At 37.6% G+C, this 14,776-nt stretch overlaps 2 protein-coding genes across 2 annotated transcripts; one reads left to right on the forward strand and one right to left on the reverse strand.

The window, feature by feature from the left end:
* The first annotated feature begins 751 nt into the window (after window positions 1–751).
* On the forward strand, window positions 752–14,616 carry LOC106136791 (synaptic vesicle glycoprotein 2C). The gene is made up of 11 exons (XM_013337438.2): window positions 752–842; window positions 1,300–1,386; window positions 2,191–2,352; window positions 2,961–3,123; window positions 4,353–4,474; window positions 4,734–4,978; window positions 5,390–5,544; window positions 12,086–12,227; window positions 12,539–12,825; window positions 13,163–13,290; window positions 13,522–14,616. The coding sequence occupies exons 2-11, from the start codon at window positions 1,302–1,304 to the stop codon at window positions 13,572–13,574; spliced, it is 1,542 nt and encodes a 513-aa protein (XP_013192892.1). The 5' UTR covers window positions 752–842; window positions 1,300–1,301; the 3' UTR covers window positions 13,575–14,616.
* On the reverse strand, window positions 5,667–10,040 carry LOC132902130 (uncharacterized). The gene has a single exon (XM_060946079.1). The coding sequence runs from the start codon at window positions 9,714–9,716 to the stop codon at window positions 6,072–6,074; it is 3,645 nt and encodes a 1,214-aa protein (XP_060802062.1). The 5' UTR covers window positions 9,717–10,040; the 3' UTR covers window positions 5,667–6,071.
* Window positions 14,617–14,776: the final 160 nt, after the last annotated feature.

The raw sequence follows: 14,776 nt of genomic DNA on the forward strand, positions 1-14,776 counted from the left end.
TTATTACCAGTGTCTTATTTACTATACTGTAACAATGGAATATTTTAAGAAATGTTATCGGCGTAGTCGCAGACGGTACCCGGATCTTGGGATCATTTTTAGCCAAAGATTTATTAACCCCTGAATAATTTTAGTGAATGTAAAATTTCTAGCTTTAGACCCGTCCAAAGGTATCCTGGCACAGATTGTATTCTCTCAAAGTTTAGCGAGATTTCTTGTGTTTCTACATACATACATACCAACATATAGTCACGTCTATATCCCTTACGGAGAAGCCAGAGCCAACAAACAGTCTTGAAGAGACTAATAGGCCACGTTCAGCTTTTTAGCTTGATGATGGAATTGAGATTCAAATTGTGTGTGACAGGTTGCTAGCCCATCGCGTAGAAGAGTCCTTGACTAATAAACCTATTCCTTAGTCGCCTTTTCGACATCCATGGGAAAGAGGAGTGGTCTTCATCCTTTTTTATCGGTGCCGGTGACCGCACGGCTTTTGGATTTCTGATAGTACAATTAGGACCAGTTCTTGCACGATCGATGATTTTGAAATAAACTATCAAAATAAGTTAAATTTTTGGTATCTACTAGTTTAATTAGAACTTCAAATATAAATTAGCAAATACAGACGCTACTGGCAGAGGCAAATAAGCTGTCGTTTGGACGATATCAGTTAAGATGAAGTAACAGTGACTATGGAACTCTCGCGCGTGTGACGACAGTCCCTGGGGTTATATAAAGTAAATTTCTTCAAGATATTGCTGATAAAAAACCAAAGAGCCGTTGGAGACGTGTCTGTAGTTTTAAATTTATTTTAAATAGGTCTCCATTTGGGAAATATAAAGGTAAAGATTTTAAATTAAAAGGTATCATTGTTACTTTACTCGTAGTAAATCTGAACAAAGAATTTGAGCTTCTAGACTTTTCTATACAGTAATCAGCCATATTTATAGAAATTCTTTGACTTTTTTTTTCAATTCAACATGAAAGGTTAGTGCGAGTTATACTCGATGAAACACATCGAGCAAGTAATCACGAATTTGTATGGAATTGCATAAGTGTCATCGCGTTACTACTAGATGGCGCTGATCAAATCACATACAAATTCGCGTTTACTTGCTCGACGCTTTTGATCGAGTAAAACTCGCACCAAGAGGGATTAGTGCGAGTTTATCTCGAACAAAGCAAAGTTAACAAGTTAACAAAATTTACTTCTGTATCTCACAATGTGTGTTTCAGTCTAGCCCATTAGGGAATAAGTCGCGACAACGCGAATTTGTGCAAAAGTATTTATTGTTTCAGCCATGAAACAGAAGATGGAAATCATTGAAGTGGAGAGGCGTATACCACACGGCGTCACCACGGTGGAGGATGCTTTAACTGTTGCAGGTACAATACATACATATAATTCAAAATTCAAATTCAAAATTCAAAATTTTTATTCTTTACTATAGGATACTATATATCGCTTAATAATTGTCAAAACGTATGGTTTAACAACATTGGTTGACGTCAAATAAATTACTTAAAAACTAATTTTACTGCCGCTTCCAAGGCGTCAGTGCAGAAGAAGCGGTAACAAACTGCACTGCAGCATTTTCTTCAACAACGTCAACTTCACAATATTAATTAAACTTAGAATAGACTGTGGACGAGAGAATACATTGTTCAGATTTATATATTTATGAGATTTAATTACAAAGATTTATGTACAGAGTGTACTGAATTTTGATTTAAGTTCAAATCAAACTAACGTTTATATCCCTTGCGCGGTAGACAGAGCCAACAGTCTTCAGTCGTCAGCCTTTGCCTAAGTCGCCCTAAGTGTGGTCCCAAACTGCTGGGAACCATACGGCCTCTACGTGATTTAAGAACTTTTCATCGACATTTATGTATCCATAGAAAATAAAACGATTACAGATGACCCAAATATAGGTAGTTGTCTGCCTAAATTATCTTTACAAATATGTACGCATCACTACATAGTATAAAACAAAGTCGCTATTTTAGTCTGTTTGTCTGTATGCTTAAATCTTTAAAATTACGCAACGGATTTTGATGCGGTTTTTGTAACAGATAGAGTGATTCAAGAGGAATGTATAACTTTTTCCGAATTTTGCACCCGTACGAAGCCGGGGCGGATCGCTAGTTGCTTATAATACAATTTTTTCACAGTTACTCGTTCTTTTCTAGGTTTTGGCAAGTACAATATCGGGTTACTGTTGCTATGCAGTTGGACTCTTCAAGCGATGGGAATGGACTTGTTTGGGACCACTTTCGTGGTGGCAGCGGCCATCTGTGACCTTCAGATCAACTTGCAAGAAAGAGCATTGCTTAGTGCAATGCCTTTAGTAGGTTAGTGGTTGGAATATTTATGGAGAATTTTACCATACGAGATGGACAGTTATCCCAACAACATTCATATAGTCACGTCTATATCCTTTGCGGGGTAGACAGAGCCCACAGTCCCGAAAAGACTGAAAGCTCACGTTCAGCTGTATGGCTTCATGATGAAATTGAGATTCAAATAGTTACATTTTGCTAGCCGATTGCCTACAAGAGGAATCCCACGTTTTTTGTTTGTTATCTCTTCACGGGTTATCTGCTGAATTAATCTTCTTGAAATATCACATTTATATAATTAAGTCTGCAGTGGGACAAAGGGCTTCAAATTCGTCGCTTTTTGTAAATGGCACAATTTACACGGACGAAGCTGCGGCTATTAACTAGTAAATTATAAAACTGTGGTTAGATGTTTTCGTTATTTGAAGAATCTGCACTTAACAAAAGAGTATGTCTCTTTAATTCATTATTATTTTTGAAATGATTTATAAAGCGACAAGCAATTAAACATTACTGAAGATAATGTAACGCAAATGTTTAAAAACTAATTTGATTTTGAGATTTCCCATCTTGATTTTCTTCGTCAAGACCTTTTGCAATAATTATTATTCTATATTTAGGGGTAGTTGTCGGAGCCCAGCTTTGGGGTTACATCTCAGATACCAAAGGGCGGAAACTCACGCTGATGCTGTCAATGTCAGTGGGCTTCGTGTTCGGAGCCGCCAGCAGTTTCGCAGCAGACTGGCGCGTCATGGCTGTTCTTAAACTGATCTCTTCTACATTGTAAGAAACTTCTTTATGTTCTTTGTTATACATACATAAAATCACGCTTCTTTCCCGGAGAGACTACATTTTTCCACTTGCTACGATCTCTGCATACTTCCTTCGCTTCATCCACATTCATAACTCTCTTCATGCAAGCTCGGCGGTTTCGGGCACACTTGACCTGACCCTTTACCAGGACGTCCTTAATTTGATAAAGATATGTTCGTCTAGGCCTTCCCTCTCCAACCTTTTCCTCCACACTCTCCTTGTGTATCTGCTTAGTCAACCTGCTTTTATTTATCCATCTCCACATGACCAAACCATCTTAACCTACCCTTTTCTATTCCTGTAACTACATCTTCTTTCACATCACAACATTGCTAAACAATATGATCCAAAAGGGTTAGGTTCCCAGGCTAAGGTTTGCGGAGTTCAGACGGGAGTCGCTTCGTGTAAAAACCTGACTCACCCAATACAGAATACGTGTTTTGCATGTGTTGTCTGTTCCTCTTACCTAACCCTTGCCTTAACTGACAAGGAGCAGTATTTTCATAAGAATGTCGAATTTCTACTCCAACCAACGATACCTTTTGAGAGACACGAAGCGTCATATCTCCACGTACTCTACTGCCATAAATCTTAACGATGTAAAGTTTAGTATAACTACTAAGTATTTGCGAGAAGGCGTAACGTTAGTAGTAGCATTAGTTTAGACAAATACAGATATTTGTTCTGACAAATATGTACGTTTATCAGATAAGTTGCGTTCAAATAAAGCTTTGTTTGTCAACTATTTTTGTAACACACATGGAATATCCGATATTGACATTGTCCTCGTCTAGAATATTTTAGTTAGATCCGGCCTACGCGAATGGCAGAAATTATTTAACATACCTATGTACCCATTGGGAATTAATACTACTGAGTGGCTTTACAATAGCCAAAGCCACTAACTAAGTTTGGTTCATGAATGTAATAAATTTTTAAACGATTTTTGATCATCTCATACAAATTGAACGACAAACTTTATGCAGCTTTTTATGTGAGAATTCGTTCTGTTGCGCACGACTTCTATCAGATCTTGTTGTGTTTCATTTTATTTAAAAACAAAAAAGGGGTGTTTAAAAGCCAGCCAGCATTATCTTGGGAAATAAATTTCGCCAGGATCACACAGATGTACCTGATACCTTTTCCTTATAGAATACAATACCACTTGACAGTATTATCAACTCTGTACTCATTTTCAGTACATCTGCCAGCAATTCAGCTGCGTACGCGCTGCTGGGAGAGAGCTGTCCATCGCGTATGCGTGGGCGCGCCATGTTGCTGGGCACCATCGCTCTAATGTGCGCACAGGGAACTGTTGCAGGTACGAGTCATTAGCTAAATTTTCTTTATGGTACCGTCCTTTGCAGAGAAACATGACCGACTATTCGTACAGACAAGAACCTAAAGTGATTCCCTTTATATACGGAAATGCACCGTAGGTACTTGGTATGGTGATGTCAACGAACTAAATATTGTACGTGTAATCTTAGAATAAATACCCAGATAGTCGGAGGTAGTCAAATCTCTGCAACAAACTGAAATTGTTCTCTTTAAAATTTTCAAATGTTAATTGTTTACAGCCTTCGCCTACCCAATTCTTCCCATGGACTTCTCCTACCACATCGGCTTCCTTGGCATCAACTACAGATCTTGGCGACTCCTAGGCCTCGTGATTTCCTTGCCTTGTGCAGCCACCGCTGTTCTGTTGACCTTGGTCTATGAGAGCCCGAAGTTTCTGGCAGCCCAAGGACGGTATGATGAAGCTTTAAAAGTCTTGAAGAATATCTACAGGATCAACGCGGGGAAGATTGATGGTGATTTTCCCGTAAGTGTTGTGTTTCAGAATAAACAAACATACATATATACAATGGTCACGTATATATCCCTTGTGGGGAAGACAGAGCAAACAGTCTTGACAAGACTGATAGGCCACGTTCAGCTGTTTGGCTTAAAGATAGAATTGGGATTCAAATAGTGACAGGTTGCTAGCCCATCCGCATAGCCCACCCGCACAAGACGTGATTATATGTTTATATATATGATTAGAAAAGTCGCAAATTACATCCAGGAAACATTGTATGTAATGATCTATTAGTATATTTTGCTACCACGAACACTATGATCAGTTGTCTCAATTTAAGTACACGATTTCATTTCAGGCATCTTCTCATTTATTTAGATAATTTTGGAAAATCCACAAATTTATTAACCAAGGTATATTTGAAATTTCGTACAGATTAAGAAACTTCACGAAGATAAGGATAATGAATGCGTCAACAGAAAGGAATCTCTACTAGTGTCGATGTGGAAACAAACAGTGCCTCTGTTCCAGCGGCCACTGCTCTTCAGAACGCTACATCTTTTCTCTTTGGTCATCATTATCTATGTAACGTAAGTTTTCTGTTATACCCTTTCGAGTTGACGCCTACTGGCTAATTTCTAATGTCTGAGTGGTTAAAGTGAAACGGCTTACGGCTTACGATATGGGTTCTGAACTATGAACCTCTGTACGTTTGAATAAGGGTTACTATGGTTTGTACTACTCTTTAAAGGAAAACCAACGTGTAGACGGGATGATTGTTTATTTGCAACTGATTCACATAATGACAGCTCCTATCAATTGGACAATGCATTTGAACATCGAACATTCCGCCCGCCAAAGGGCTGTTACAGGCCTTTAAATAACAAAAATAATGAAAGAACATGTTATTCTTAGAATCCACATTTGCATTAAGTACCTAACAGCTATAATAAACTTTAAACAAAAAGTATATAAAACTAAATATTAATTATTTAACTTTCTTATAACAATTTATAAGTAAAACCTACATGCCATATACTAAATAATGAAATTAACTTAGCCCTTTCGTTAAATGAAACTAAACATGAAAATAATTCTATAAAATAAACAAAGTTCATTATTCATTATCAATAGGTAAAAGACATAACTTGGTGATAGGTCTTTTCACAATTTTATCACCGCTTTTAACACTGTAAACCCTGGTTATACCGTCAGTTCCGGGATGTTTCTCCGTTACTCGTCCAAGTAGCCATTTACCAGGAGGCAGCCCATCAGTTTTGATGAGAACTATTTGACCGATTTTAAACTCGTCTACCTTTCTTAACCATTTGGGTCTTTGTTGAAGTCGAGACAAATACTCATCTTGCCATCTGGTCCAAAACTCATTAAGTAATTTCTGCGTATAACGCCATCTGGATAAATGACTCATAGAAGAGAAATTTTTCTGGCGAGACGGTACTACTATAGGGGCCTCACCAATCAAGAAATGTCCAGGGGTAAGAATTTCAAAACTATCTGGATTTGTATCATCAACTGGGCACAGTGGTCTCGAATTTAAACAAGCCTCCACCTGACATAAAATTGTACTCAGTTCTTCGAAAGTCAGGTGGGTATTAAGTATCCTTTTCAGGTGATATTTCAGAGACTTGACGCCTGCTTCCCAAAGTCCGCCAAAGGTGGGACTATGCGCCGGGATGAAGTGCCACTGAGTGCCGTCCAATGCAAGTTTTTCTGAAATTTCTCCTTCAAACTCTAATTTAGCTTCTTTCCATTCCAGTGCTAATTCTTTGTTGGCGCCGATGAAATTACGTCCCTGATCACTCCACAGGTTGGTACATTTGCCTCTTCTTGCTACAAATCTCTTAAAAGCTCCTATAAAGGCTTCTGATGTTAAATCACCTACAAGTTCTAGGTGAATAGCTTTCGTAGCCATGCATATAAAAATTGAAATGTAACTCTTGCTGGTTTTTGCACCTCGACCTTTTGACATTAGTACCTGATAAGGACCGGCAAAATCAACGCCACTATTACAGAAGGGTCTAGCTGGAGTCACACGTTCTTTCGGTAGATCACCCATGAGTTGTGTTCTAGTAGCAGCACTCTGTTTGGCACAAATTAAACATCGATGAATGCAGGATTTTACTGTTCTTTTAGCATTGATAATCCAGTACCTTTCCCTCAGAAATGTCAACATTAATTGAATTCCGCCGTGTAATGTCTTTACATGAGCATCTGCCACAAGAAGTAATGTTAAAGGATTCTTTGCACTTAATATTATAGGGTTCTTCTTCGAGTTATTCAAATTAGCATGGCGAATCCTACCGCCCACCCTGAGAATATTATTTGCGTCAATGAAAGGATGTAAGGATTTAAGATTGCTTCTCCTTTTAACCCTGCCTCTTTTCCTTAGATCAACCATTTCTTCTTCAAAATCCTTTTTCTGTACAATTCTTATGCACACATCGAGTGCGCTTTCCAACTCTTCCGTTGTTATAGGTACATCTAAAGTTTTAACTCCATAACTTTTATATTTCAGAAATCTTTTGCAATAAGTTATTGTTTTTAACAGTTCTTTCAACGTGTCAAAATCTTCAAATTTGGTAAGTAAAAATTCTTTATTATCTTTATCATCTTCTATATAATTATCTTGTACTTTAGTATTTACTAATATATCTCTTCTTATCTCTAATTCTGTTATTAAGTTGTTCATTTTCTTCACAGGTAGCTCTTCATTCTTCAGCCAGTTTGGTCCCTGCCACCACAATAGATTGTTTTGTAAATCAGGTAGTAATAAACCTCTAGAAGCCAGGTCAGCGGGATTCTCATCAGTTCGGACATGATACCATTTGTTTCCAATGTTGTCTAAAATTGTAATCACTCTATTTCTGACGAAAGTTTGCCATCGAATCGGATCCCCTTCCAACCATGCTAAAACTATCGTGGAGTCAGTCCATGCAAAAAACTGATCTTTAGGTATTCGAGTAGCTTCACTAATTTGTTTCAGCAATTGAGATAAAAGAACTGCACCACACAATTCCAGCCTCGGTAAAGATACTGGCTTAACTGGCGCAACTCTTGTTCGAGCAGCGATGAGGCTTATCTTAAAATTTCCATCATCAGTTCGGGCTCTAAGGTAAGCAACTGCTCCATAAGCTTTATTAGACGCATCGCAATACCCATGCACAGTGACCTCATTTAAATTGTCTTGAGTAGTGTTCATCCATCTCTTTAATTTTATTTGTTTTAGGTGTTCATAACTATTTCTTATATTAATCCATTCCTCTTTTGTTTCAGAATCGAGATCATCATCCCAGCCGACTCCTTTTAACCATAACTTTTGTATTAATATTTTTGCAGGAAGCAATGCAGGGGCCAGCCAACCGAGCGGATCGAAGAGGCGTTGGATCTCTGCTAATATAGTTCTTTTATTTATGACTTTTTCTAAATGAGGCAACTGAAAATTATACTGAAACACGTCTTCCCCCATATTCCAGGAAACTCCAAGTGCTTTAGTCATCCCATCTAACTTGATATCTAGTTTTACTTTTATACTTCTGTTAGACGGCTTAATCTGTTTAAGAAATTCTGAGCTATTAGATGTCCATTTTTGTAGATTCATACCTCCTCTTTTAAGAATTTCAGCTATATTCATCGCTGTGTCTAAAGCTTCAGGCACAGTATCTGATCCAGACATCAGGTCATCCATATAAAAGTCTTCGTGGATCGTTTTTGCTGCCACTGGATGTTCCTTGCCTTCATCTTTTGCGATTTGTTGGAGCGTCTTCACCGCCAAGTAAGGAGCACAAGCTGTGCCGAAAGTAATTCTTAAAAGGCGATAGTCTTTTATTGTTCCAGTGGAGTCTCGCCAGAGGATACGTTGAAAGTCTGCGTCTTCTTTTGTTACTAAAATTTGCCTATACATCATTTGGACATCTGCCGTAAAACAAACTCGTTTCATTCTCCACCTTATAACAAGCGATCTCATATCTTCCTGTATTTGTGGTCCAACCATCAGTTCATCGTTAAGAGATACGTGATTTGAACCTTTTGATGATGCATCAAACACTATACGGACCTTAGACGTATCCCTATCTAGTTTTATCACTGCGTGGTGAGGAAGATATACTGCTGGATTGTTCTTTTCATTTTCCGGAACTTCTTCTAGATGATTTAATGTTTTATATTCTTCAAATACTTTTGTGTATTCTTCCTTCAATAATTTGTCCTTCCTAAATCTTCTTTCTATTTGTTCTAATCTTCTAATAGCTATCTCTCTAGTGTTTCCGTTTCGACATTGAGGATTATCAGTCTTAAATGGTAATTTTACCACGTATCTCCCTTCTTCTTGTCTACTATATGTTTCTTCAAATAGACGTTCACATCTCTCTTCCTCCTTTGTATATTTCTTCTTTGTGTCAGGCTCTATTTCCCAAAAGCTCTTCAGCATGTTGTCTATGTCTAGCTGATGATGCATGACAATTATTTCTTCAGAGGAAGATGTGTCTTGTATTGCTCCAAATAAGATCCAACCAAGGTGTGTGTTTTGAGCGCATGGTGAACCTAGGGGACCTTTGATTAATTCATTCTTCAAAATTTGGGAACAAACTTCAACACCAAGAAGAAGGTCGATTCTTCCTACTTCATTAAAATTGGGATCAGCTAAGGTGAGTCCTCGTAAATGTGTCCAATTGTTTGATGGTATCTTAATAGTCTTTGTTGGCAGGTGTGTGGTCAATTGTGTGGCCATAACATAGGCTTTCATACCGAGCTTGAACGTATCCTCATGATTGGATAAAAGTTCCAGCTGTACCACGTGCTTAACTGTAGTCTTGGTTGAACCCACACCTGTGATGTTTCCTTTAGCCGATGTTCTCTTTACTTTTAATGTTTGAGTTGCTCTTTCGCTAATGAAATTAGCTTGGGATCCCGGATCTACTAACGCGCGCAATATTGTTACGTATCCTTTCTCATCTCTTACAGGGACCAATGCGGTAGCGAGCAAAGCTGTAGACTTCTTCGCTGTGAAATGAGTTGCTATTGCGTCGTTTGTTTCTTCGTCTTCCTGTTGTTCATCTTTTGTGTCATCAAGTTGGCTGTGGTGAGTTTGTACATTGTCTGTAGTTTGGAATTCTCTCTTTTCGTGAAGCAAAGTGTGGTGTTTTCTCTTACAGATACGACAGGTAACTGGCAAACGACATTTCCATGCTGAATGACCTTCAGCTAAACAATTGAAGCATAGGTTTTTGTTTCTTACAAATTCACTTCTTTCCCGCGGCTGCAGTTTACCAAATACCTTGCAGTGACTTAAGGTATGGTCTTCATTACAGTTAATACAGGTCTGGACCGAAGATGTTGCTGCGGCCGTTACGTGAAATGACTTGCCCTTGAATGCTTGAGTCTTCTCTCTTGTGATGGAAGTTATCGGATTGTTTGTGTTAGTAACCAGCTCCAGTGTTCTAAATTTCCCTTCTAGGAATTGTTTCAAGTCACGCCAACTAGGTAATTCATTAGGTTTCAATTTATAAGCGTGTTCTTCCCATGACTTATGACTCTCGAAATCTAATTTTTGCACCACATGATGAATAATAACTGGATCCCACGAAGTAGTAGATATTCCTTCATTTATAAGGCCATTCAAACATTTTTCGGTAGTGTCTAGAAGCATCTTGATTTGAGTTGCAGTCTGACTAGCACATTTCTTTTGTCCAAATAAACGTTTGAGTAAAGAATTCACAACTAGGCGTTTATTAGCGTAACGATTTTTAAGAATTTCTCGTGCTTGATCATAATTAGCTTCAGTCACCTGAATATGCCTTAATAATGCCTCAGCCTCACCAGTGACACTCGCTTTCAAATAGTGTAGTTTTTGCACTTTGCTCAGTGAATTGTCGTTGTCTACAAGCGATGAAAATAAATCGTCGTAATTAGCCCATTCTTCATATTTCCCCGAAAATTTTGGAAGTTCTATTTTTGGTAACTTTGCACAGCTTAAATTCGAGTGCGAGGGATGTTGAGGAGAACTACGCGAAGATTGCGATACCGTTGTCGGCGTTAACTTTTCCAGCATATCTTTCAAATCGCCTTTGATACATAAATAAAGTTCTTCGATTATGTCAAATTCCTCATTGGCTAAATACGGGATTTTGTCATGCTTTTCTATGTCCGTTTCTTGAATCAATGATGAATGTGCCTCGAGAAATTTCTCCCAATATTCATGTATGCATTCTAATTTACTCTCTATATATCCTTTTGTGAGTCTTGTTTTAGGACATTTTTTCAGATTTGATTGGGTTTTCTTTAATTGGCTTGCAAGATTTTCTATGACACGTAATTGTTCCATAGTGAGTGAGTGAAAGGTTCGGTTGTCTTAGCGAACTTCTAACTATCCAACAATATATTTCACGTTCTAAGTCCACACATAACTTGATGCGATGAACGGTAATTACATTAATTTTGTTTAATATGTCCATAAATGTAAAACATTTTCCATACGCGTAATTGCAAACTCACTATAAAATGTCACAATGTCAAATTGCAAATGTCTTTATATTTTACCAATAAAGTCTTACGAAATCACAAGGCAATCACTTGATAATATATTATTTCTTTACATTTAAATACGACAAATCACTTGATGTTATTTATTTTATAAAATAGCTTCACTTCGATAGTTCAATTTTTCACGCAGAGCTTCAGTCATTGGTCTATGTATCGATAACATCCGGCTCGAAGGACCATATGTACGTTTGAATAAGGGTTACTATGGTTTGTACTACTCTTTAAAGGAAAACCAACGTGTAGACGGGATGATTGTTTATTTGCAACTGATTCACATAATGACAGCTCCTATCAATTGGACAATGCATTTGAACATCGAACAACCTCATTTCTTAAATCACAATTAAGAAAATGTACAAAAATTTGGAGCGAACATTCTTCTGTACAGGGCATTTTTCTCAGTATCTGAATATCAATATTTCTCAATACCATAAATGTCTAAGATTAAGAGGTCTTCAATCACTTTTTCGCCAAGGAAAAGTAGATAAAAAATTATATTGTGCACTTCATGTCTATCGTTACATACAATCTAGTTTGTGGCTTCTACAAGCTCTCGTGTATTTTTATTTCCAGTGGCAGTGGCTTCATCCTCTGGTTACCTTACATCATGAACAGCCTGTTCACCGTGCTGGAGACTGGAGCTAGCAGCGGCATGAACTTGTGTGACGTCATTGAGTATTCCGTCGGCGACCAGAGCTCTAATGTCAATGGCACTGTAAGTAAAGCAATTTATTTGAGTGGTCTTATGATCAGTATGCAATTTATGGATTGTTCTGTTGTTTCTGCCGTGATTATCCTGTATTGTATTTGATCCTCAATATACCTATCTTGTTGTTGTAGTTACATTTTTTAAAGTAAGTTTAGTACTTGCTACTTTTTGGCCTGTTTGGGGCTCTCCATCAGGTTACAAGAACAGTAATTGTACCTTTTGACATTTGTACATTTTCTTGCATTTTGCCTGAGGTTTTTGAACCGATTTCAGTAGTGAACAAAAATAAGATTGATATTGTTATGCTTTTGTTCCAGCTAACAGAAGTCTGCAATGACACAATCCAGCCTTTGACCCTCATCTCTGCCGTCTGCTACGGAGCCCTGGCTAGCACTAGTACCTTGATCATGTCCCTGACCTGTGGATCTAGAAAGCGAATCGGCATCATCTGCATCCTGACGTTTTCCGCCACTGCTGCCATCCTGATGAATATAGTCCATGTCCCTTTGGCTGGCGGAGTTTTCTTTTGCTTCTTCTTGGTCGTAGCTGTATCTATGGGCATTCTGAGCGTGTATTTTGTGGAGCTGTACCCTACTTCTGTGACGTGAGTTAAATAATTTTTGTTGCTATCTAAATCCCACTGCAGAGCAAAAGATTCCCCTTTTTGCTCACAGACGTCACATCTACCGTCTTCCCGATTTAGCTCTTTGTATGGCAGATAAAACTTAGTCAAAAACATCCTCAATAATCTCACCCTACGTTATGCATGATCCTTTAGTCACTGGTATTATTAACTTTATTATGTTATGAGTTTCGTGCTGTACCGGCTGAGGTAGTCTCAACAGAATGAAACTCTTAATCTCATGCTAACCATGAAGTCAATAATACTTTTTTTTCGGTCAATCCTCGCAAACTTAGTAATTAATATGATTTCCTCGCAGAGGCACAGTATCCTGTCTCTCAGTGATGGTGGGACGATCTTGTGCCTTCTTCGGGGCCAATGCAATTGGAGCGTTCATCTCTCACGACTGTGAAGCCACTTTTTATGGATGGGCTGTTCTGCTTTTGTGTAAGTATTTCACCAAAATTTTATGTAACAATCACAATGGACCTCATATTTTAAGTTCAAGCATGCCTTTAGTTGGTTAGTGATGAACGTATTATAAAATGAGATCATGATAAACCCACTAAAGATAATTACTACCTTGAAAATTTAGACAAAAATCGGGTCATTTCTGTTATAAATCACACATACTCGTAATGACTCATGACTCATATGGTTTATTATTCTTTCCAATAGGTGCAGCAGCTATCGCGTGGTTTTTACCGAAGGATAAAATGAACGCGAAATGAAGACGGTTAAGTTCCTGATTTTAATAACACCCTGTACATACTTATATAGTCAAGACTGGAGACTGACACAGTAATAATTTAGTAATTAACTGAATGAAATATTATTACTCACATTGAAAATTTTGGAATATGAAATTGGTGTTGGAGTTCCCAATCTTAAGTAGAGGTACTCTCTGTTTACCTTTTGAATTTTTATACCAAGAAAGTTCTAGATATGTGATGGACTGGCAACCTGTCACTATCTGAATCTCAATGCCATCAATACGCCGTCTACTACCTAACAAGGGATAAAGATTTTACCGTTACAATTAACATTAATACATATACCATTGATATGTATAATTATTAATTCTTAACTATTAATGTAAAAATGTCAGTCGATCATAATAATCGATCACAGAAACATTTGTCAACATTGGATGGATTCAGTGTTTCAAAACATCACCCAATCCAGGATTCACGGTCAAAGGCATACCCCGGAATCCACCCGAGATTGGTGTGGATGCAACCGGGTCTAAAGCCAGTAGGAAGAAGGACTATTTCAAAAGTATGAAATGTAGTTTTTATATCTAAAAATTGACTCTAGAGGGTTAAAATATGTACATAGTTGAATATAATATTTATGTGGGTTTTTAGTGTTTGGTTCCCGGCACCAATAGAAAAAACTCCGTCTCTTTACCATGGATGTCGTAAAAGGCGACTAAAGAATAGACATATAAACTTAAGATTCTTCTTTCAGTCGATGGGCTAGCAGCCTATCAATATTTGAATTCCAATTGTATCATTAAGTCAAATAGCTGTTGACTCTATCTACACCGCAAGGGATATAGACGCGATTTTATGTATGTATGTAAGTATGTTTTAAGTGTGTTCCTCACTTACATTATTAGATTTTAAGGGATGTGTTATTATGAATGTGTGTTACGCTTATAATAATAAGTTGAAATTGTTTAGTGCTGTACCTGAAGTATATAATTTATTACTCTCAAATTAAGTAGATAATAAGTAAATTTAAAATATTAAACGAGTGAAATCAATGAAATGTTTTATTTTATTTCGGTAAAACTTATTGCCGTTATGCCTAATTTAAAATATGTATCTGCTTATACACCACAAGAGTGTGCCGTGTGGTTCCCGGCACCAATATAAAAAAGAATAGGACCATTCCATCTCTTTCTCATGGATGTCGCAAAAGGCGACTA

The sequence above is a fragment of the Amyelois transitella genome, chromosome 10, assembly GCF_032362555.1.
Source record: "Amyelois transitella isolate CPQ chromosome 10, ilAmyTran1.1, whole genome shotgun sequence".
Taxonomy (NCBI): Eukaryota; Metazoa; Arthropoda; class Insecta; order Lepidoptera; family Pyralidae; genus Amyelois; species Amyelois transitella.